This window comes from Natator depressus, chromosome 16 (assembly GCF_965152275.1).
Source record: "Natator depressus isolate rNatDep1 chromosome 16, rNatDep2.hap1, whole genome shotgun sequence".
Lineage (NCBI taxonomy): Eukaryota > Metazoa > Chordata > Testudines > Cheloniidae > Natator > Natator depressus.
This window is the reverse complement of record NC_134249.1, coordinates 24,138,880-24,162,643: the sequence shown is the minus strand read 5'-3', so window position 1 is coordinate 24,162,643 and position 23,764 is coordinate 24,138,880. Positions and strand designations below refer to the sequence as shown.

At 51.6% G+C, this 23,764-nt stretch overlaps 1 protein-coding gene across 2 annotated transcripts in view; it reads left to right on the top strand.

The window, feature by feature from the left end:
• The window catches only part of NR5A1 (nuclear receptor subfamily 5 group A member 1), a 63,467-nt gene that overhangs the window by 25,878 nt on the left and 13,825 nt on the right, over nucleotides 1–23,764 (top strand). For both annotated transcript variants that reach the window (XM_074973686.1, XM_074973684.1), the window contains 2 exons: nucleotides 16,781–16,896; nucleotides 19,370–19,517. In XM_074973686.1, coding sequence (XP_074829787.1) covers nucleotides 16,781–16,896; nucleotides 19,370–19,517 — 264 coding nt within the window. The remainder of the gene's footprint in view (nucleotides 1–16,780; nucleotides 16,897–19,369; nucleotides 19,518–23,764) is intronic.

Genomic DNA, 23,764 nt, shown 5'->3' with positions numbered 1-23,764 from the left:
TTTGGGTCAACCAAATTGTAACTGCTCTGTTGACCCTGACAGATTTTAGGAAACCCTGAGACACTTTGCTCTAGAAGTCACAGGGGAGTCAGCCGGTGCTGGGACAGGACAAAGCGCAGGAAAACCAACTCCGCCTATCGCAGAGCTGCTTGGCCAGAGGGTGGTGCTGGGTATGGCCTGAGCTCTGAGCTCTAGGCCTCTTTCTTCCTGGCTCAGGTGTTTGTATAAAGAAGGGCGGTGGTGAGCAGCGTGCAGGGCTTTCAGAGACTCATAGACTTTAAGGTCAGAAGGGACCATTATGATCGTCTAGTCTGACCTCCTGCACAACGCAGGCCACGGACTCTCACCCACCCACTCCTGTAACAAACCCCTAACTTATGTCTGAGCTATTGAAGTCCTCAAATCATGGTTTAAAGACTTCAAGGTGCAGAGAATCCTCCAGCAAGTGACCCGTGCCCCATGCTGCAGAGGAAGGCAAAAAACCCCCAGGGCCTCTTCCAATCTGCCCTGGGGGAAAATTCCTTCCCGACCCCAAATATGGCGATCAGCTAAACCATCAGCATTGCTTACTGACAAGCCCGTGCACAGAGCGGAGGGTCTGCACAGCAATAACGCTTTGTCTGCCTGGGACCACTCCATTGTAAGGAACATAAAAACGTAAGAGCGGCCACACTGGGTCAGACCAAAGGTCCATCTAGCCCAGTATCCTGTCTGCTGACTGTGGCCAGTGCCAGGTGCCCCAGAGGGAATGAACAGAACAGGGAATCATCAAGTGATCCATCCCCTGTCGCCCATTCCCAGCTTCTAGCAAACAGAGGCTAGGGACACCATCCCTGCCCAGCCTGGCTAATAGCCATTGATGATGAACTTATCTAGTTCTTTTTGAACCCAGTTATAGTCTTGGCCTTCACAACATCCTCTGGCAAGGAGTTCCACAGGTTGACTGTGCGTTGTGTGCAGGGCAGTTGGTCCAGCTGCAGAACCCTTTGTGGGGCAGTTATGGGGCTGCTGTCTGGGGGAAGATGCAGACTGTGTCCTTGTTGCCTCTTGCCCAAGTGGGCGTTGGTGCTACTAGCCCAGGGCGCGCAGGGAGCAGTGCTTGGGCACGGGAACAGGTTGTGGAGGGGCTCTAGTGCAGCAGCTGGCCTGAATGCACACACTCTTTGTGGGCAGCTTGGGGCTGAGCTTCTGGCAGGCCTGGGCTGGCTGACATTTCAGACTGGAGCCAGGCAAGGCCTCTTCGTTTGACCCAAACTCAGATTGTTTGGCCTTGAGTTTCCAGGTTCAAGGCCCGAGCTCAGCCCAGGCTCGGGGTGGGATGGGCGAACACACCCAAAATGGGAGCTGGCACCTACCTCTCTGAGCTCTGCCCCCTCTTCCTCCAATGCCTGCCTGGGATATAGAGGGGTGGGGTTGTAGGGAACCCCATGGTCTGCTGGGCTGGAGAGCCTGTCCCCTGTCGCGTATGGAAGGGCAGCTTGTAAACCCCCAAGTAGATGCTCCTCCGTTCACTCCCTCCCTGTGGCGTGAAGTGGGGTAACTCCATGGCAGGCAGGGGCACTCTCCTGGGAAAGGAGGGTCAGGCCCAATTTGCTTTTGAGACTTGTCTCCTTGGTGTAGGCTCTTGTTACACTGGGCAGACTAATGCGGGGGTGGTGGTGGTGAGGGGGGCTTTGGGCCGCCATGGGCCTGTGAAGTGTTGGTGGGGGAGGTATTTTCTCTACAGGTGGTGATGGTTCTATCTAATTATTTCCCCCTCAGGAGCCTCAGCAGGCCCTGGCTCAGCGCAGTGTGGCCGCGGGGCGGAGGAGGGCCTTGGAAACACTCCCCAGGGGCTGTAGTTGTGTTATTGTGAAAGCTGTGGGAGGGGGAGCTGGGCTAATGGCCTCTGGACATCAGTTCACACGCCACGTCCACCTGGAGGTGTGGGGCAGTCAGAATGAAAACAGATTTAACGTCCCAGATATATCGTTTCATTTAAGGGCTAGTAATTCTGTCAGTCTGCCACTGACAAATGAGGGCCGGCCTGCCAATCTGCTGGGGAGAGTGATGCTGCCGTGTTCATCTTGTGTCATCAGACAGAGAATTACGGACTACACTGGCCTTCGGATGCAAGACTAATAATGCCGCTCGACAAAGGGGGATTTGGGGGCCTGCTTGTTTATAGAGGGTCGGCGAGGGAGCCGGGGTGGAAGAGGTCAGAGCTGACACCCATAAATACAAACTTTAACTGAGGCTAGATGAGATGTGTCAAGATTCAAGAGAAGATTTGCAACATCTACTCGTCAGAAGAAAAATATGGGAAGGGAGGTGAAATACATTTTGCCGGGTCATGAGGCTCAGGCAACTTTGTCCTTTCAGATGTAATTTTTAATATATCTATGTATCTATAATGGAAGTCCAGGCAGCAGGGCAAAGTGACCTTTAGCTTAAGGTGAGAGGCCTGGAAGGTTAAACAAATTGCATTTGGTTCGGCAGAACCCCCAAGCCCTACCTGAAATGTGCTGTCAGGGGGAGCCTGGTCGCAGCCAGGACGGGGCAGACACCCTGAGGACAGGGAGATGCAGCTCCTGAGGAAGGTTTTGGTTTGACGCTAATCACAGCCATGACTGGTTCCTTAGTCTCTGGGCAGACAGGCTGGTCCCACGCTGCAGAGCCAGGTCTAGGTCCAGATCCGACCTTCTCCAAAGCGCTGTGCCATGCGGTGGCTGGGTCCAAGCCTGTGCAGACCCTAAGCTCCCTGTTACACTGTGTTAGGGAGGGTGCCTCTGAGAACCAGCAGCACTGGCTGTGCAGATCGCTTGGCTCTGCCCTGCCTGAAGAGAGAACTCAGTTTGACTCCCTGTTTTTGCGGAAAGGGAAAAGGAGCAAGGGGGTGATGGGGAAAGGGGAACGGAGGAGCGTGGCAGCAGCATCCTGGAGGAGGAGAGGAGGCCATCTCTCCGTTGGCTGCTCTGCTACTTGCTGAGGTTTTATAAAACAATGTGGCCTGTTCGAGAGACAGACTCAGGGCTCTGCTCCCCTCCCGGGTCCCTTGCGTTTGCTGGGCAGGCTGGGAGGTGAACTTGCATTTTGTATAGGGTGCAGAGATTCTGGGGCATCCACAGTGAAGCTGGACTCTCTGGGGACTCTGCCGAGGCTAGGCTGGGGCAGGTGACAGGGGACGCCTGGAGCTTGCATGGGCAGGTTCTTCAACCAGACACTGTTCTGGATTCAGAAGGATAATTCCCCCAGTTTAGTGCTTTCAGGGCCCTCTGCTAATGCTGCCATTGAATAATCTCCTTGGGCTTTGGCTCCCGGCCCTGGGGTTCAGCTGGGCCCAGATTCTGGGATGCTCCTGAGGGTCTGATTCACAGGACAATGGCAGGTCTTTGACACTAAGCACTAGCATGTTACTACATGGGTCCTCTCTGCGTATGGCTTGCTGGGCTGCTTTCCTAGTGCTGCGAGGCTGTGGGCTCCTGTGGTGAGCAGCGCTGCAGGAAAAGCCAGATCGCTGGTGTCCCTGGGAAACGCCACTAGGGGAGGGAATGTTTCCTTGGGCTGGAGCCCACCCCCACTCCATGTAACTCTTCTAACTTCCAGGGCTCTCCTGGGATGGGGGGCAGAGCTCTGTCCATTGACGCAGCAAGAAGGGGGTATCTGGTGCCATTGAATCCATTGCCCCAAACTCGACTCCCTGGGGACATGGAGGGAGACTCGAGGAGCTGGGCTCCATGTGGGGGGAAGGATTCTGAGCCCCCTCCTGCTGCTCTCCTCCGGAGTGGAACTGTGCTGGTTGCCAGGGGAAGGGGGTAGTTATTTCCTCCCAGGATGGGTCACGGAGCAGAGGAAAATCCCGAGGGCACCTCCGTTCCCGAGGGTGCAGGGATGGCCATGGGCTGTGCTCGTCATGTCTGCCTTTTGGACAGGTTTCCTTTTTCATGCTTGTGAGCTATTTGTAGCTGGTTACTGCTTTGGCTTTAACATACATGGGTCATCTTGACCCCCATCTCCTGACTATCGGCCAAAGCATTTCTGGCTTATCGAAAATCTCCTTCTCCTCATGGTGCTCTAGCAACGGCTAGCGTCATATGCACTGGGGTTCAATCCAATTCCTTGTGACGGTCGCTGTCTGGTCGCCAGCCAGTCTCTCCCCCCACGGCCCCATCTCTCTCTAATAACAGCATGCTGGTAGGAGCAAATAGAAATACCAAGGGGCCATGACGTGTCTCTTTTTCCCAGTGGGGAGATGAAGTCTCTGCCTGCTGAGTTGTGTTAGATATCGCAGTCACTAAAGCCTTGGAGATGTGGGTACCAGTCTCCTTTGGGGAGAGCCCCCAAAGTGAGGGGAGGGGCCTTGGGAGCTGTGAGCACGGTGACTGGTTAGAGCGCCTTTGAGGACGTGGCCACTGTGAGGCAGAGCTCAGCAGGCTTGCCAGGTGGTAGCGATTGCACATGGTGTTGGTGGGAGACTGGCCCCAAACCGGAGCAGGATGGACTGGTCCTGTTCACTTTGCTAACTCAGAGCGCCGTCGTTCTGCTCCAGGTGAAGTTATTGCAGGTGATTAAAAAGGCACGTTTGGCTACTTGCATTAGGAAACAGCCATTCAACTCGATGTTTTAGTGTAGGGTGCCTGTCCCTGTGCTATCTGACCGGGGGGGCGGGGGACAGGGACCTGCATCTGGCCATTAACGCCGTCCGCTAGTGCAGAGCTTGGACTGTCAGTTATTGGCAGAACAGGAGCCCACTTTCTCACCTCTCAGTTGGCAAGGTGACACTTCCTACCTGCACCCAATAATTGACCCTTGTAATTGTTACCTCAATCTCCGCCTCCCCAGCTGATTCTGTCTGAGTAGCCAAATCTGGGGAACAGTTCTGGGCACGTCCACCCTTGCTTGACCCTCTGTAGGATCAGGGACCTTTCCCGTAGGCTGCCTAGGCAGGGAGAGGTGCTCACCGGAACGAAAACTGAGATTCATGGCCAGAATTTATGTAACAAAGGTTGTGCATTAATCCTGGGTTTGTCCCATGAGTGCCACTACCCTTCTGAGAAATAATTACAGCTGGAAATATTTTAGTTCAAAACCATTTTTTTATAAAAACTGGCCCTTTTTTCGTAAACAAAAGTGTGCAAAGACCATTTTAGTTTCATGTTTTCCAGTTTTTTGATGAAAAACAAACAAAAATTATATTCAAAAATATTTTTCCAGTTTTTCATTTTTTTCTCCCTTTCTTCCTTCCCTCCCCCCCCCCCATTTTGCTACTTGAAAAGATGGGGAAAGGGAGCAAAAAAGGGCAAATAAATGAAAAGCTAATTTTTTTTGCATAAAATTTGCAAAAACACCACCACCCTAAACAAACAAAAAAGCTGATACAAAACCCATTTTTTGACCAGCTCTAATAATAATGACACTTTGCTCTTCCATAGCACCATCCTCAATAGCTGTGCAAATGCTTTCCCAGCACAAATGAATTCTAACTCCCTGCCAAAGCAGAGTTATATTATTTCTCAGGTGACACTGATGAGAACAGTCGAGGGCCAAAGCGGGTTCAGTGTGTTGGAATTAGGACGCCTGGGTTCCATCCCTGGCTCTGCCCCTCTCTAGCTGTGTGACCACTTCTCCTTTCTGTGCCTCAATTTTCCCAACTGTAAAATGGAACTAATAATTCTTACCTCACAGGCGTGATGTAAACCTTTTATCAACGTGTTAGAAAGGGCTTTGTCAGCCACGGAAGTGCTACAGGTGTGCAAAACAGGATGAGAATGATTATTTGTTTTATCTGGCGCCAGCGTTATTTCTGCCAGCCATATGACTTTTCGAACGTGCAGGGAAAGTTAAAGGCAGCCAACTTGTACAAAACTAATAAAGTCACTCTTGCTTTATACCAAATAGATCTGAAGATGTTGGTTAGAACATTTAGGTGGTAGAGCACTTGGCAAAAATACCTTGAATTCATCAGCTCTTAAGTGAGAGACGGTTGTCAGCCATTTACGGTACACTTTCCAAAGAAGCCAGCTCCATGTACAGTGATTTGATGCAGCGGGTCAGAATTCTCTCTGTTACAATGAAGTTTTCCTATAAGCTCCTCCAGTGTTGCCACAGAAATGAAACTTAACCATCTACATCCTTTGTTTGATGAAAGGATCTGCAGTGCCCGAGTCCCTGGGGGAAGGAGTGAAAAATAACTCAGCAATCGGACTTTTAAAAATCATAAATTTCATCCCAGAGAGGAACTTCCTGGCACCTTGCTCTGCACTGGGGCTTGGCAGGGCAAAGCGGTGCTTCTGGTTTTAGAAGTTCTGGTCTTGTCCTTTGAAGGGGGGGTTGCTGAAAGCTTCCCTGGGTGGGTACGTGAGCACTCTGGCAAAGCACCTACCACTTCGGCACCACCCCCGCACTGCTGGGAAGAGCAAGCTTGGTCAGCGCTCACAGCACAAGCTGAGCAGGCCATTGTCTCCTCTGCTTTTTGTGCCAGCTGCAAAGCTTTTCATGGAGACCTTGAGCTCCAGTGAGCAATCTGAAGAGGTGTCACAGGGCAGCAGGATGCTGGTGCTGGCGACTTGTGTGGATCTGAAGGGTAACGCTGGCAGAGGTCGCTCGGAGACCCGCCAGCGGGTCTAATGTTGCCGCGCCTCCTCCAGCAGAACCTGCCTGTTCCGTATGCAAGAGCGCAGCCAGCCCCCGAGACCTGCTGACTCCCCGCTGCCGAGGGGGCAGCGCTTGCCCCTGCAGGAACTGCGGCTGTTCCCTGCAGGACAAGGACTCGGCCGCATGTATTCCTTGTGCAGCCACTTTTCTGGCTCCTGATTTACGGCTGGGCTGGGCCCCACTTTAACAGGACCCTCTTATCTTTTGCTTGAACCTCTGCAATGTTAAAGAAGTGAAAGAGTCTGCTCTGAAAAACCAGGTGGGTTCCAAGGATCGGGAGACAAGAACCGTGAAAAGGGGGATGCTGCTGCTGAAGGCTCTGAAGACAGTGAGACCTTGACTCAGCCTCGTCCTCTGCTCAATGTCACTCGGTTTCTATTATGCTTCTGGAGGGAACCTGACCTGTCTGAGGTACTTCTCTGGCTCCCATCACCACAGTATCTGAGAGCCTCATGCTCTTTGCTGCGTTGATCCTGTGGGGCAGGTCAGTGCTGTTGGACAGAGGGGGAACTGAGGCACCAGGAGATTTGCCCAGCGTCACACACAGGGAGCCTTTGGCAAAGTGGGGAATTGAACCCAGGTCTCCCCAGGCCTATGCCAGTGCCTGGAGCACCGGAGCTTTCTTGAATCTTGTCCTCCTGCTCTGTACGTTGCCCAGCCTGCTTCTGGTGCTAAAGACATAGTCAGGGGCCGGGCTGGGACTCAGCCATTTCGGAGTGCAGCTGAGGTCAGCCCTACTTCAAGGGAGGAGCACGGGCAGGTCCAGTCTTGGGCAGGGATGGGGTTCGCAAAATCTGAAATCTCTCCCTTATCTACAGGCCTTCAACAGCCAATTGTGGGTCAGCTAGTCCCTTTTTCCCCCTGCATCAAGCAGGACAGGGGCACATGCTGTACTCTCCACTCCGTGGACTCGGTTAATTTTGCCTTGAATGCTCCCAGAAACTTTGCCTTGCGCCCACCTTCCTGCGGTCCTGCCTCACTTGTGCATCTGCAGAGATCCACGTTCTGGGGCTTCCTTGCACTCAGAGGGATTTAGAAAGATCAGCCCTAGCAAGGCAGATGGCCAGACCTGGGACCAGGTAGGGCCAAGAGGAAGGGAGGTGGAATTCACAGCGTGGGAGGCATGTTCGGGAGAGAGAGGCCTGTCCGAGCCAGAGCAGGATTTGGAGGAAAGGAGAAAAGCCAGGCTGGGCTGGAAACGAGAAAGATGGGATGTGGAGTAGGGCAAAGGAAAGCCAATGAGCTTTGGGGCTTATCTCATGGCATGGGTGAAAGGAGCTACAAGCCAGCCACTGCATATTGGATGCTGCACATCTCCCCTGAAAAGCAGGAACATGTGACTAACGCCCATGGAAATGTTGGGCATGGCTTTCTGAAGCCGTACCTGGGGCGGGGCGCTGGCATGTAATTTTTGCTGTGTGACCGCAGAGACTTAGGTGCATGCTGAAAATGTGAGCCTGTGTCACTGAGCCATGTACGAGCTTCACTGCCCAGACCTTTTCAATGATTGTTAGACAGCCCAGGATGGGGAAACCAGCACCAGTGTCTAGCGCTGTGAGGCTATGTGTCTATAATGCATCTTCCATCTTCGTGTCATGTTCATGCAAGGCATGCAGCTTCCTTGCAACATAATGCTAAGGAATATGCAGAATGCTGATCTAGGCACTTCGTTGACAATTCCATGTCAGATTCATATATGGGTTTAAAGGAAAACGATTAATTGTTAGACACATTAGTTAAAGTCCCTTCAGATAACTCGTGAAGCTGAACACTTTTCAAGGCTTTGAAATTTCATGTTGTTCTCAGGAAGTATGAAGAACTGCTAGGGAATTTTTATTGTTCACTATATAAGCTTTAGTAGCTTTGACCCCAGACTTTTAGTAGTGACAAGTTACTGTATTAGGTGACCGTGTTGCCTAGACCTTTAAACAATTTGTGCCTCTTAATAGCAACACCAGGTCTCTGGTAATTTGTTATGTTGTATGTGTTGAAATAGCTTCTGCCCTGTCTCTCAAGCCCTCTCTATTCTAAAGACCATTTATCACAGGTAAATGGATTTTTATGTAGAGCTCCGATCATGCCAAAAGAAAACCTTATTTAATCATAAAGGAATTTTCTTGTGGATGCTGCAGCTGGGGTGATCGCCAGGTCTTGGAATGTCCGTTACCAGGTTTTGTGAACAAGTTAGATGCTTTCTTTTAAAATGAAGAATGTGTTCTCTAAAGATAGTGTGTGTTAGGTCCTTGATAAAGTACTTGATTAAAAAGCATTGACATTAAATAGGAAAACTCTTTGCTTAGCTTTTAGAAGAGTATGTGTGTGCATGTCATCTCCGCAAGAAATGATTGACGGATTCTGTTTTATGAATGGCCATCCATTAAGAGTCCTCTTCTTGTTAGAGGACATTGATAAGTCACAGGTTTTATGGAGATGATCTCTCTGTGGAGCTCTACCCTTTGTATCTGTAATGGAGACATACCAAAGCAAAGCCCCAAAACTGAGATTCATGGACCTGATGGTCCAAAGTCAATGGGCATGTTTCAATGGCAAGGGGGAAAGCCAAGGGAAGGAGCCTTTACACACTGATGCTGGGAGTTCAGAGAGTTTGAATTGTGATTTTTGTCCCTGCTGCCCTATCCCATTAGAACCTGGTAGTGCATGACATGGGTAGGCTGCAGTTTGATCTTGCAGCGTAGATGGGATTTAAACTTCTTTTAACCATGTCTGAACTGTGCTATTGCCTTGCAGAGTCCAAGGCTGTTGAGAGATGCCGGGACCCAGTTCAAACACATTTCAATCCCACTTACATGGCAAATCCGAAGCAGGTTTTAACGGTGTGGTGATTCCATAACCACACTGCAATGCAGACACGCCTCCTCAGGGTCAATCAGCCATGCCTGCAACGCTGCTAGTTCCACCCTCCCTCTGCCCTGCCCCAAAGGAAGGGCAGGCGCCAGGTTACACTCTGCAGCACTAGAGTGCTTAAGGGCAGTGGGTACCTCCCAGCACTAGTGCACATGTGATGGGGCAGCCAGATACCCACTGATTTTTCACAATGTATTTAATAGGGATGGACAGCTTTTATTGACTGAATCCTGGAGTTTGGTAGCCCCACTTCCAAGCCCTCTGGGTCCATATACAGTCACAACAAAGGTTTGCATAATTTGCTGTGCATTCCAGGGACACCAGCAGAACTGGAATAAAACACGGGGCTGCAGAGCAAGTCTGAGCTGCATAGACAGAAGGGCCTGGGGGTCAATGGCTGGAATAGCTGGGGGGCCAGAGCAGGAGGATCCAGCTGCAGTGGCAGAGCTGAGTGTGGAGGAAGCGCCAGGAAAGGCTTCCTGCACTTTGTCTGTCTGTACCCAGCACCGTCCGTCCCTCTCTCCTGAACTCTAACTTCACCCAAAGCATATCAAAAAGAAACCCAGGTAATTCTTAAAGGCTGCTGGGCACAGAAACGATAACGCTCTTTCTTGTCTGATGTCTATTCCCTTTGCAATCTACAGGCGCTAGTTTATTGCAGCCCTTTCAGCAGAATGACGATATTATTATCCAGTTCCATGACACTGCATTTGTCTTCCCTCTATTAAAAGCAGCAAACGCAATGGCATTGCAAGGCCCTTCCAATAGACCTGAATTCATTCTTGGTGGAGGTATTCCTCATATTCATGATACACTTTCCTCTCTCTTATCTCACACCGAAGTGCTCAGCAGCGCTTGGTAGACCACAGCATACAGTAACATGTGGTTCTTTCCCTCCTGATGGATAAGATGAGGGTGGCTTCTCTATAGGGATTGAAAGCCACTCACAAAATCATTTAGAACCAGGATCCTTTATGCTACCAGATGGATCAGCCTGTAGAAAAAGGGAGGGGGAAACTCATTTTGGCTTGTTAGATTTGGACCCACTGAAACCCCACAAGTTCTAGGTTCAGTACAAAACTTGGAACTCCTGAGGTTCATGCATCCTCTGCTAATTCTCCCATTCCTCCTTCCACTGACAACAGCGTATTGTCTCACAAGGCCAGAAGTTCACGAGAGCTCAGAGCCAGCGGTTCAGGGGTTCAGCACTCGCAATTGGGGCTCGGATTTCAGAAGAGCTCAGGACTCATCTAGGCACCAAGACAAGGGTCCAGATTTTCAATAGTGTTTTCAATAGCAGCTCCCACTGTGACACTTCTGGCCAGGTTTTCCAAAGGGCTCTGCCCTCAACATGCACCCAGCTGGGAACACTCCAGCCTTCGTGACTCATACCTGCTTCCCAGAGAGCACGAGGCAGGGCTGATGACCTGGAGTAGGACGCAGGTGCCTTACTGCTGTTACTCTGACGGGTCGAAACAGGATCCAGCTCTGCTGTTTCGTCCTCTCTCCTCACTGCCCAAATCCTGGTGATTTGCTAACCCAGGCCCTGGCAGCTGGGCTGACGATGGAGAAAAGTGTGGTAAGATGTCGGCAGAATTCCTTCCCCTCCTGCACGTTAAAACAAAGCAACATTTCTTCAGTGTCCTTCACCCCGCTGAAAGCAGGGGTGCCCAGGGAGAGAGACGCAGAATAGCAGTTAACCCTGCAGCCTCTGGCTGCTCCCCAGCGGTGGTTGCTATGGGCCTGGTTCTCCATTGCCTAGCACCTTGTGCAGCTCTTGCACCTGTCCGAGACTGGCCAGACCTGACAGCGCGTGTTTGAACTCCCTGCGCACAAGGTGCTGGCCAGCGCAGATCCAGGCCCTAGGGCTGCAGCCCCAGGGGAGGAGAGTGTGTGGCCAGTAGGAGGCAGGGCAGACTGGTACCCTGGGGAAGCCCACCCCAGCTGTCTCAGCCCCAGCACCAGAATGATCCACCTCACTTTGCTGCTGATTCCTGACTTCTCCCAGGAGCCAGCAGGGAGAGCTGGGATGGGCCACACCTGGGCCGGGGGCAGTGAGGAATTGGCTCTGCGTGGGCAGCATGAGGAGCTGGGGCCAGCTGGAGCAAGGAAGCCGCAGTGTGAGGCTGGGGACTGCTGAGATGGGAGAGGGGCATGTTTGGAGGCTTGGAAGGGGGCTTGGGAGGTGGTGGTGGGGGCAGGGATGGGGGAGGAGGGTGTGGAGGGGAGGGGCTGGAGAAGGGAAAAGCGCCAGGAGCCGGGGAACTTCCCCTGCCCAAAGCTGCTTGTTTTGCATCGGGGCAGCACAGTGGCTGGTGAGTGTGACAGGCAGCGAGCTATGGCCAGTGTGTGTGTGGGGGGGGCGCTGCTGCTGCTCCATGGCCTTGCCTTGGCCTCTGTGCTCGAGTGGCCAGATTTTCAAAAGAGCGCAGCACCCAGCATCTCCCACAGAGAACAGTGCATATGTGTGTGTGTGTGTGTGTGTGTGTGTGTGTGTGTGGGGCGGTGTCCTCTTTGTTCTCTATAGTGTCTGAAAGTCTCAGTTTTGCCAACCCCAATCATGCAATAATCCTGAGCCAGGCCCCCCAAAATCATGAGATTGGCTTAAAATTGAGGAGATTTTTAAACAAGAAATGTGGGGGTCTTTTTATTTGCCTTTTGGTTTTTTTGTCAGCAAAGCCCCCATTTCTAGGCTTTTCTCCATGAGGGCTAGAACCTTCTACTTCGTTTTTAAATGAAAGCCGAGATTCTCATTTCTCCCCTGGCTCTTGAAGATTCCTGAAAAACACCAAAGATCACAACAGAGTGGATAAAAAATTGCAAGAGTTGGCAACACTCGTGGTGCCTAGATGGGAGCAGAATGTGTGAGAAAATCTTGCCTCAGATTTCCTAGAATTAAAGGGTGTCTGTGCAGCAATCTCATCTCCTGAGCACGTCACCTCACGTCATCACGACGAAAGAATTAACACCCCCCCCCCCGACTTTGCATTTTATTTCGGATGTTGTTTATTTTCTCTCTTTGCCTGGCCAGCAGTGTCTGGGTTTCAAATCCAGGGTGGAGTGGAGGGGATACATTAAAATGCAAACTAATAACTGTTCCAGTTGTTATTTATTTTTTAAATCATGAAAACATTTGTATTAGTTTTTGTAATTTTTTAAATACAAAAGCTGTATTTTGTGCCTGCTGCACTGGACATTTATTTTCATTTGAACCTGAAAAGGGGACTAGTTATTACAGTTATTCCAATCCCTTAGAAGGATCCTTGTCTGTGGCATGTGGCTGGTTGGATACATTCCCGTCTAATGCCATATATAGCAGAAAAGACATATGGTTCTAAACATAATAACGTGGAATCTGTTCTCAGTAGGTGGCATCTGGTCGCTCGATACCTGATTTCTGCAACCCGGGCTGCTCTGTCCCATGCCGGCTGAGAGAATGGGGGGTCTGTGGGTGGGGCGTAGAACTGGATCACAGTTAGCAGTGGGCCTAAATCACAAAGTCCAGCTTCAGAGGTGGGACCTAATTGTGGACTGTTGGGAATTGTTGGGAGCTGCAGCTTTGGGACCAGATGCCCAGTTACGCCCATTCACATCAGCTAAGCATCTGGCCCTCGGGTTTAGCTCTCCTCTCTCCTCTGTTAAAGGAGTGAGTGAGGAGCCCCTCTCTGTTCAGCAGCTGTGAGCAGATGCTCCTGTCCCTGTTGATCTGCCCAGAGACAGCCTCATTACTGCTTCCTGTCTCTCGACATTGTGTAAAATCGTGACCAGGAATAGGGGGCAAACCAGTCCCAAAGGAGCCAGAGGTGCCCCCATGCCGAAAACGGGGTCCCTCACAGCATCGGCGCTACCTGGCTTTTATTGTGGAAGCTGGCTGCTGTGGTTTGCAGTCTGCTCATGTTATGGCAGCAGCTGGGAAGAATGCCTGGAGCCAGGAAAAGAGACTCTGAAGAGGCAGAGGCCACTTGGAAAGAAATCAGGTCACTTCAGTTTGCAAGTCCTGGAGCCGGAAATACGGTTTGCCTGCCCTGAAGGTGCGGATTGCATTTCCTCCCTGAGCTCGGGGCACCCCCCAGGCCTGCCTGCAGAATGCACTCCAGCCTGGAGTCAGTGAGTTAAAATACGTTTCAGGACTGACACTCCCCAAAACGGGCCGTCTCCACCCCACATTCCTGGGCAAGGGAAGGATGGACACTGTATTCTTTCATTTAAAAAGTAGCCAAAGCTCCATCCCGGGAGACACAAAGCCTTTGTGTAAAATAACAACATTGCATTCTCTTGCTCCGGGCAGCTTTGGGCGAAGGGCTGCGTCCAAGAGTCATTTTGTTAAAGATTTGTGCACAGGTTGTGTTAGATTCTTGCCTTATGGAGGCAAACCAGTGCTGATAAGAGTGTGAATGAAACAAGCTTACTTGTCTCGAAGCGGTGTGGGGGTGGCCGTAACACAGCTTGGTGCTTGCTTTGCACAGTGGCTGGCTCCTTCTCTCTCCTGTACCGTGTGGGTCTCTGTTTCCTTGGTGCAATGCAACTTGCCATGTCCTCCATACCTTTGCACCTTGTAGTGCCTTTCGCCTGAGGGGCTCCCAGGACTGTATCCTGAGTGTTCACTGAGCACTGACAGCGCGCTTGGTCAGACACAGTACCGAAGAGACACACCTCTGCAGACTGCAGGTAGAATGCAGCCGCTGGGTATTCTTATTGAGCCTGTCTATCTTGGAGGGCTTATCAGCATTGCTATCAATGGTCGTTAAGTCTTGCAGCCCCCTTGTGAGGGAGAGAAGGAAGAGCGGTATTCTTACATACTATGTATGGTACAGGTGGGGAAACTGAGGCACATAGCACATAAGTGACTTGTCACCTTCCATGTGGCTTGTGAAGTTACCCCACCAGTGTTGGGAACACAGCACAGGTGCCTTAGCTGGAGTGGAGTGAGCTGTTTGCAGTTAACATTTCTCTTATCAGCTTTAGCTCTTTCCTGTTCGGTGACTGCCCACAAGCAGATCGCAACTTCCACAGATGTATCGGCAGGTTGGAAAATACCCCCTGGGCGGTTCAGCTGAACATGCTTCAGTCAACGGGCAGGCTGGACGGCTGCGAAAAGTTCAGTAGTCCCTGCTTGAAACTGGAGCTCTTTTGACAGGCTGTTCAAGTTATATAAGTGACTGTTCCCTGACTGGGTGAGCAAAAGGCAGAGGTGAATTCTGGCGATTACGCATTCTAAATGCACTTGGTGCAAGTATCTTGCTGTGTCCCCGCAGAGTCACTGCCTGTCCTGCCAGCACTCACTGTGAACAGAGGGTGAAATTCACCCCTGTGCAGACAGCTGACACAGCCTTGGCCCCCCTGAGCACTCAAAGGGGTTCTTGTGGGATTTAGGGGGCACGCAGGCCCAGAAGAGCGAACGCAAAATGGGGGCACTAGATGAACCCGGGGTCTAATCCACCCTGTTTTGTGTGTGCCTATGTGGTGATAACAGACATGTCTATAGCGACGTGCCACCAGGCATGCTGGGATAGACTGCACACACCAAATGAGAGAGCCCCTGCCGAAAATGACACGCCAGGGGCTTTCCTGTCTGCATCAAACTCCAGAGCTCGGGGGTATTTCTGCCTCTCCCCTGACTCTGTCAATCTCCATGCAGAGACATAAAAGGTGGGTTTTTTTAATTAATTGGCACCGATTGTGTTCCATGGAAACGCTGTTCAGGAGAGGCAGGAGTATCACGAAGCCATGGGGACCAAGCTGGCTAAATGCTGCTTCTCTCCACATATGCTCTCAGAAAACAAGGTACAAATCTCGCACCTGACCTGTTTTAACCCAGGGTAACACTGGTCAAATGTTCCATTAGATAATTGCTGAACAGAAATTATTCCCAGGAAAACTTTGCCCTGCCATCACAGAGCGCTTCAGCTTATCAAGTGTCCAACTAATCCAACTGTGCATAATGCAGTGAGGGCACTGATCAGCCCATCCTGCTGGCAGACGGCCTCTTGCCATACTCTGCTGCATGAGGTGGAGTTGGGTTAGGTTCCAGGGTGCAGCTAGCTGATGTATTTCTTTAAAGTGAGGCCGTGCCAAACTAACTCCTTATGCTAAGATGTTGCTGTGTCTCTTTCAGTGACAAGACCACTCTTGTTTCCCCAACTCTGCTGTGCTGAACACCTGCCCTTTACTCTTTGCTGTTTGCACTCTGGGGCAGCTTCTAATTCCTTGAAGAAGTAACTCATCTGACTGAACCAGAACCACCCAGCTTGAAATGGTCCAAAGCCCTGACGGCTGGACCAGCCTGCCTTTCTGTGCTGGTAACATGCTGTCTGACTTTTGAGAACTGCATTTCGCTTCTCCATTCAAATTGCTCTACATTCCCCTCTTCCAGCTGGTAAATGTAAAATGCTCTCTGGTCCAGCAGTTTGTTTTCCATCTTGGCGCTCCAGAACAGCCCACAAACACACATGCAGACCCATATCTCTCCAGTGCAGCTGTAGGGTGTGGACCATGACCCAACATAGCTGGAAAACTCAAAACCATATATAAATATATGTGTGTAGTGATGGGTGAGTCAGCATAGATGGAGCTAAGGTGTGCATTTCTATCTATCGGTGTACGTACAGGCATGCACCTTGGCTCCAGCTATGCTCTTTCACCCAATGCTACTGCGCGGGGCGGGGGAATTCTCTGTTAATAGCCTTGTACATTTTGTGTACAGTCCAATCAATACAGTATTTAAGGGAACTTGACCGACTGCTCGGCTTTGCTGGGGATCACGGCACATGAGGAAAGCCCTTTTGGGAGCTGCCTCTGCTGCTGAACTGCCTTATTCTGCTCCAACACATGCTTCTTGTGCATTGTTGCGGGAGCATGGTGAGATGTGGGAAGCTCACTGAGGCCCTCACCAAATCTGACATTGATTCATACATGGGCTTTTGCAGCTGACAATGTGAATTCAACCTGTCACCGATTACAGGAGCCAGAAGTGCACTTGATCACACTACTGTCACAATGCATTAATGGGACATGGACTGGCATTGACAGGAAGGCTTGAGGAATGAGCCGGGGGAAAGGGGGTATGTCAGAGAGCAGAGGGAACTCTGATGCCGGCTTCTCCTCAGAGACACCGGACAGGGTCGGGGGAGCTCATTCATTTCAAAAGCATCCAAGACCTCATCCGTTGACAACTTTGCATCCAAGTCCAACCTTCCTTCTGCATTGTGTGTTGCCAGGTCCCTAGCCTGTGAGCAGATCTGAGAGGTTTTAATGGCTGTGTTTTCAACTGTGTTTCAGGTAGGCGATCAGATGAAACTGCTGCAGAACTGCTGGAGCGAGCTGCTGGTATTTGACCATATCTACAGGCAGGTGCAACATGGGAAGGAGCACAGTATGCTGCTTGTGACAGGCCAGGAGGTAATGTCCTCTCCTTTGATGGGAAAAGCCTTCCAGTGTTTCAGCAGACTGTACCTTTCCACTGCAATTCCTGCATTGCTAAGTCGAGCAACGGCATGAAAGGGTCGGGACAGCACAGCTAATAGCGAGCCTGCATTATTGTTGCAGATGGATTGATGGACACAAAGAGTGAAGCATCAGAGGGGAGCAGGCCCTGTGCCTTTGTCCATTCGTTGGGATACTAACCGGAGCCGGGCGATATGGGGGCCAGTTCCTTCCCGATTTGTAACTGTGCTGCTGCCCCAGTCCGTCCTCCTGTTCACTTCAGGATTTGCAAATCTGCCATATTTCTGCAAAGGAAAATCTTCCCTCTCTCACCATTTATTCCCAAATGGGACTGATGAAAAGTCACTTTTCTTTGCCATTTTTGTTTTCACCCAGTTGAAATCAGAAATTCCACTGCTTCCTCGCTGGGTCAGAACCAATGCTTTTAATCCAAAAGGAAAGCACACGAAAGGCACCATGTGCCTGCTGGTTAATCTGTTGTGCCTTTCCCTTCTCCAGCTGGTTAATCTGTTGTTATTAAGTGTGTTTCATTGCCCTAGTTGTGGTTCTGGTGGCATCTCTCTAGGATCAGAGTTTTGGGTGAGCCTTGGGCCAATTCAGGGGGCTGCGGGGCAACATTTAAAGTGGGGGAGCCATTGACTCCTCCCCCGCTCTGAAATTCCCCCTCCCCCAAGCAATCTAACCCCCCAGCCCATCAGCCCATGGAGCCACACCCTCCAAATTTTAGTGAGTGGACTTGTGAAATGGTGCACAGGATCACACTCAGGTTTGGCCTGGCCAAAAAGTAGTCGGGCCGTGGCCCGCCTGGCTCTGCAGTCTATGGGCTAACTGGTTTTGTATGGCAGCCATTGGAAACTCAGCGGCTTTGCAGGGCTGTAGTGTGAAGTCAGGCCAGCCTGGACAGTTTTGGTTGCTTAGCTTTAAATGTTGGGGCTGGTTTGAACTTCAGACTCCAGGATGGGAGCCCATGGGAACCAAAATCCATCTCCGTAGTTTCAGACAATCTCAGCTACATGGAGCCCAAACTGGGAAGAAAAAATGGGTGACTTTTGTCTTACTTCTTTCACTCTGGTGAAGGCCCTCCTGTCCTGTCCCGCCTCCTGCGTGAACTGAGGCTGACCCAAGCAGATGCCTGGTGTTTTGTTTTTGCTGGGTTCCGGAATTGTTTTTGCACAAGGGGAGAAATAATGATCTGTAGATAGACCCAAGCCATCCCCGGAGCGCAGGCGGCCGGCATGTACTGCCTTCCAGCCAGGGGAGAATTCTTGGGTTTGGAGCAAAATGTTTCTCATAAGAAAAATCAACAGTCATGTCTGTATTTACAGAAATTGGTGTGAGAACAGACCAGCTCTGTTTGAATAGTAGATTTTGCAGGGAACATGGGAACAAAGTCTCCCCAGAATCGCAGCCTGATCTTCCAGCTATTCCCAGGACAGCATTGCTGTTGTGCAGTGAGAGCTCCCTCTTTAAACACAAATTAGAATGAATAATAACCCAGAAGATTGCTATTTTCTCTTGTGTGTCTCCAAGTTACCCCTGTTTATTCTCTAAAGTGAGATTCACCCTGTCCAGAGGACCTGTGCAGCACCATTTGTGATGCCGTGGGACTTAAGTAGTCTCTTGGGTTTATACTGGCTACCCAGGGATGAATTTCACCCTGACTCCGCAGTTTTGCTGCCTCTGTCCTGTAATGTTTTAGCCACAAGCCAGAACTGGCTGCTGCTCCCTGCCCTCCTGGGAATCAGGGACATCCATCCCCTGAGAGCCATTGAACCAAACTGTAAACCCTGTATGTGATGAAAACCGCTCCAAGCCAGTGGGTGCGGCAGCTCCCCCTGCACCCCTAGTTCCAGCACCTACGGCCTGTGCATGCAGCCAAGCTGCCCTGCAGCTATAGTTTGGCTAGCTGAAAACCCTGCCAAGGAGTAGTTTGTTCCCCCCCCTCCACTGCCATTTCCTTGTGATAATCCAGCCAGAGAGCTGGAATAATTCTAAATCCCATTCAGCCAGTCTTATGGCGGTGGGGGACACTGTGAGGACACCTGTCCTGCCAGTACCATTATTGTTTCAGTCACTTAGGGTGTATTCACCCTTAGGGTGCAGAGGGCTAGTACAAGACCTAGGCACTACCAAAGTCCTGCCTTGTGCTGGCTCCTCCGCTGGGGGGTGAATCTCACGAGAGGAGTCTTTTCAAGTCCACCTCCAGACCCACTGCGGTGTTGGCTATTTGCTGTCCCTAGGGCAAAGAGCGTGGCAGGGGGTTTAAAATGAGCAGCTCATGCCCTCTCCACAGGCAGGACATAGCTAAGAGACACGGTGGGGTCTCGACCCTGCTCGATGACTCGCAGTGTGGTACGCACCGCTCCTCAGGCCCTTGCAGGGTGTGATGCTCCAGGCCGCTGAGCCCGGCTTCCTTCTTTGCTTTCAGGTGGAGATGGCGACAATCGCGGCTCAAGCGGGGTCCAACCTGAATAACCTGGTCTTGAGGGCACAAGAACTGGTCCTACACTTGCATGCGCTCCAGGTGGATAGACAAGAGTTTGTGTGTTTGAAGTTCCTGATACTCTTCAGTCTCGGTAAGTGCCCCAGAAGGGACTGAGTTCTGCAGGGTGCCGCGGGGGAGACACTGGAACGCAAAGCTAGCAAAGGGAAAGGCGGAGCGGCTGCTCTCTCGCATCGTGCCCGGTTGGTGGAAGCATGGAGAGCTGTTATTAGTGACAGGTTTCAGAGTAACAGCCGTGTTAGTCTGTATTCGCAAAAAGAAAAGGAGTACTTGTGGCACCTTAGAGACTAACCAATTTATTTGAGCATAAGCTTTCGTGAGCTACAGCTCACTTCATCGGATGCATACTGTGGAAAGTACTTTCCACAGTATGCATCCGATGAAGTGAGCTGTAGCTCACGAAAGCTTATGCTCAAATAAATTGGTTAGTCTCTAAGGTGCCACAAGTACTCCTTTTCTTTTTGTTATTAGTGACTGTTCTTATTTACTCGTGGCCCAGGAGCACCGAGAGACCCCCGCCATGACCGAGGGCGCATAGTGCCAAGCACTCTGTGAAGAGATAGTAAAAGACAGTCCCCTGCCCCAAAGAGACAATGAAGAGGGGGAGAAAGGGAGTATGGTTCTCTCCATTTCACAGGGGGAGTGAGGCACAGAGAGGCTGCATGACTAGTATCCTGTAGCTTGTATCCAGACAGAATGTGACTTGTTTTTAAGCTGACTGCACCTCCTCACGGGTGTGTCCCTTGGAAGCCTTTCATCCTCCTGGTAACCCCTCCAGAGATAAGGAGTTTGCACCACAGACACATTGGTGCCTCCTTGTTGAAAATCCTCCCTGAACACCTCTCTGCTGTCTGACGGCCAGCGATCTCTCACTGTGGTGAGAAGGGGGTCAAGCTGCAAATCACCAGGTGCTAAGTAACAGTTCTCTGCAGTGCTAAGGGGTAGCAGAGATTCGGGGGAGCAACAGAGAGATGCACACAGGAGCAAGGCAGTCAGCAGGATATGGGATCTAATCTTCCCCTGGCAGAGGATCTCAGCTTGGTGAAACACAGCCTCCAGGGTATGTCCGCCCAGCACTGGGAGCATGTGTCTCAGTGCAGGGAGACAGACATGGGCTAGCTCTCTTTGTTAAAAATCATAGCACAGTGGCACGGGCACTGGCGTGGGCTAGCTGACTGACTACAAGCCCGCCGATCCCCTGCATACATAATTGGGTGGCCAGCCCAAGCCACTGCCCTTGCCACCTTGACCACACTCACGCCCCTCTGTCACCCTGCACTGGGAAGCGTCCTCCCAGCTGCTGTGGGGATGCCTTGGTGGGCTAGAGGGTCCCTACGCTGCTCATGGGTCAGAGGAGTGCTCAGGCACTATGGGCCAGGAGAAACATACAGACAGGGCCTGCTGCTCCTGTCAGGGCGGAATAGCTAGAGATCAGAAGCTGGTTTCTAGAGACATGAGGCCCCTCCGCTCCTGCTGATGTGTGTTCTGGGATTCAGAGCTGCTTTGGGATGAGCTGCTCTGAGCAATCCCCTGGCTCCTGCTCGTTTCTGCCTGCTTAGTGCAAGGCGCTATTCAGAAATGTTTAAGTCCTGCTGGCTGGCTGAGACCAGCTCTCCCCTGTGTCGCCCCCCACGAGGGCTAAGATCTGCCAGGGTCTCTGCTGGGAGTTCCTGGAACAGCAGGTGCTAGAGCATTTTGGACAGAGGGCACTTGGCCTCTGTGGCCTGCCAGAGCCAGGGCTGTGCTGCCTTCAGGGCACTGTATAAAGTGTCACTCAGGGTGTTAACCGACCACCACTGTGGCAGGGCAAGAGACACTCAGAGGTGGATAAGTATGCGGCAGCCGGAGGTGATGGGCATTGGGCACTGAAGACATGGAATGAAATGAGCACATGGGTGAAGCAGAGTTTGCATCGAGGGAGGGGGGTGCCATGCTGGAATTCAAGAGAAGAGCCTTTATTTGAGGGGATCCTTAATAGCAGCCAGAGGTTTGCAGTGGGTGGGCCTTCCCTGGGGTGCTGTATGCCATGAGGCCTTCTGCTCATGGCTCTAGCTTTCTCTGCACAAAGAGCCACTGGCTTTCCCGGGGGCCTGGGCCCCAGAGGGGAGGCATAGGGCCAAAGGGTTCCAGAGGGCCAGTGCTTCTTCCTGTTCAGTACTGCAGGCTGCTCTGTAGATGATGGCTTTCTGGGGCGGTAAAGACCAGAGGTAGCAGCACAGATGACAGGTCTTGGCGTGTCCCCCTGCCCCGAAGGTTTGCTAGATGTCTAGGAACCTGCCAGGCGCAGCTGGACAGTGGGCACGTCCCCGCTGCGTTCTCTGAGTCGCCGAGCCCAATTCAAAGCTTCTCTGATGTGGTGGAAACTAAAGGGAAGCTCTCATCAGCCCTGGTCAGAGCCGCACACAAAAATCGCTGTAACCTGTCATTATCTGTAAGTCTGTGGGAGGGGAGCGTGGTGATTACAATGTAGAGTCTAAAGGGAGCGCCAGAGACAAACATGCTGAAAATAAACCTGCTGAGCCCGCAACAGCCAAAGCGCTAAAAGTTAATTAGGCAAAAACCTTTGTAAAATAGCTTGTAATTTTATCAAGAACAAGGAGGGACACAAATCAAATGACGACTCCTCACCTTTGCCCCCCGAATCTCTCTCTGGGGATGCAGCACCTCTGCCTGAGACCCGGGGCTGTTTGCAGCCGCGCGAGTTCCCAGAGGCTCGTCCCACTGTGGTGTTTTCCAGGGGCTAGTGTTGTCGCAGGGCATCACGCTCCCGGAGGAGGAGTGGCCACGCACAGCCTGGGCTGAACAGCGGCTGGTTAGATTGCTGCAGCAGCAAGAAATTGCACAGGCTCGGGGGCTGTAATGTGAGCGTATTAGGGCTTCAGGACAGTTTCTGGCCAGTGCTCTGTGCCCCTCTCAGCACCTGGCATCCCTCCTCATTCTGTGCGTATTTATTTGTGTTGCGGTGGCGTCTTGACACCCAGCCAGGGCTCAGGCCTCCATCCTGCTAGGGGCTGTATACAGGCATATAATACGAAGATGGCCCTGGCAGTATAAAATGAAAGACAGCAGGTGGATGCAGCGTAGCAGTGAAGGCAGGCACCCGGTGACAGTCCGCTGGGTCTGAGCTGTGTGACGAGCAGCAGTCACCGTGCACCAGCTGCTGAGCGAGTGTTGGCATCGCAGCAGAGGTGAGCTGCGAGGAGAGAATTGAATGAGGACAATGAGAGGTGGCTTTGCAGGCTGAAGTTATTCACAGCTCTCCCTCCCCGTCGGGGACCTCATCCTGAAAAACGTGTAGGCATGAGACTAACTTTGCTCATGGAAACAATCCCATAGATATCTGTGGGGCTATTCACAGGAGAAACTAATATTCACCAGCAGAAATGTTTGCAGGATTGGATCCATGTACAGCAAAGCTGCTGCATGAATGACACTGGGCCATGCTACAGCTACAGTTGGTTATTTTTAATGTGGCAGCTGGTACGAATACATTCCATGGGGCGAGCCCTTCAGAGAGCGCTTGGGTGAGAAGGGGGAGCATTAGACAATGTTATTTCAATAGGGCCTGTCGAGGCTCAGAGCCCCATCATGGGAGGCGCTGGACAGACACGTAACAGAAAGCTTAACAGTCTAGATGACCAGATAATATACTGACATCCCTCTGCCTCCCTTGCCTTGCAGCTCAACAGAGAAATTTTTAAAGCAAAAATATTTTAATTTTCATCAGAGTGTTTCCCAGAACGTCCTTTTCTCCCCCTGAGCCCCAGAAAACAGTCGTCCTGGCGAAAGTAAAGTGGTGGGTAAGATCCCACCTTGGTCAGCATGCAGGGGCCGGTGCAGGCTCGTTCCCCATCCGGCATTAAATAGGGCCTGTTTTGGGCAGTGAAACAAACTGGCTGATAGGGCCTTTACAAAACAGCCGTGTTGACAGAGCCTGGCGCAGGGACTGGCCCTATCTCGCTGGATTGGCGTCAGAGGAATGCAGGGCAGGGAAGCGCAGACTTCTCATGATAGAGCCACCGTCTCGGAGTCTGTGGTAAAAGTAACTCAGGCTGATTCACATAGTTACTTCTCACCTAGACACAATATCCCCAGCAGCCACTGGCTGGGAGAGCTGGCCCTCCTGCTTGGCCCGGCACATTTCTGGGGGCCTTGCCACAGCCTTTGCCAGCCCCTTTCGCTTGTGCATCGGCCTCCCGTCTCGAAACCCCACCCCTTGCCACAGTTACCATAGCAACACGCAGCTACAGGACCGAGAGCCTGCTGCAGGTGCAGGCTGCTACTGATCCCGCAGGCGTCTAATGCTCGCCTGGCTATGGT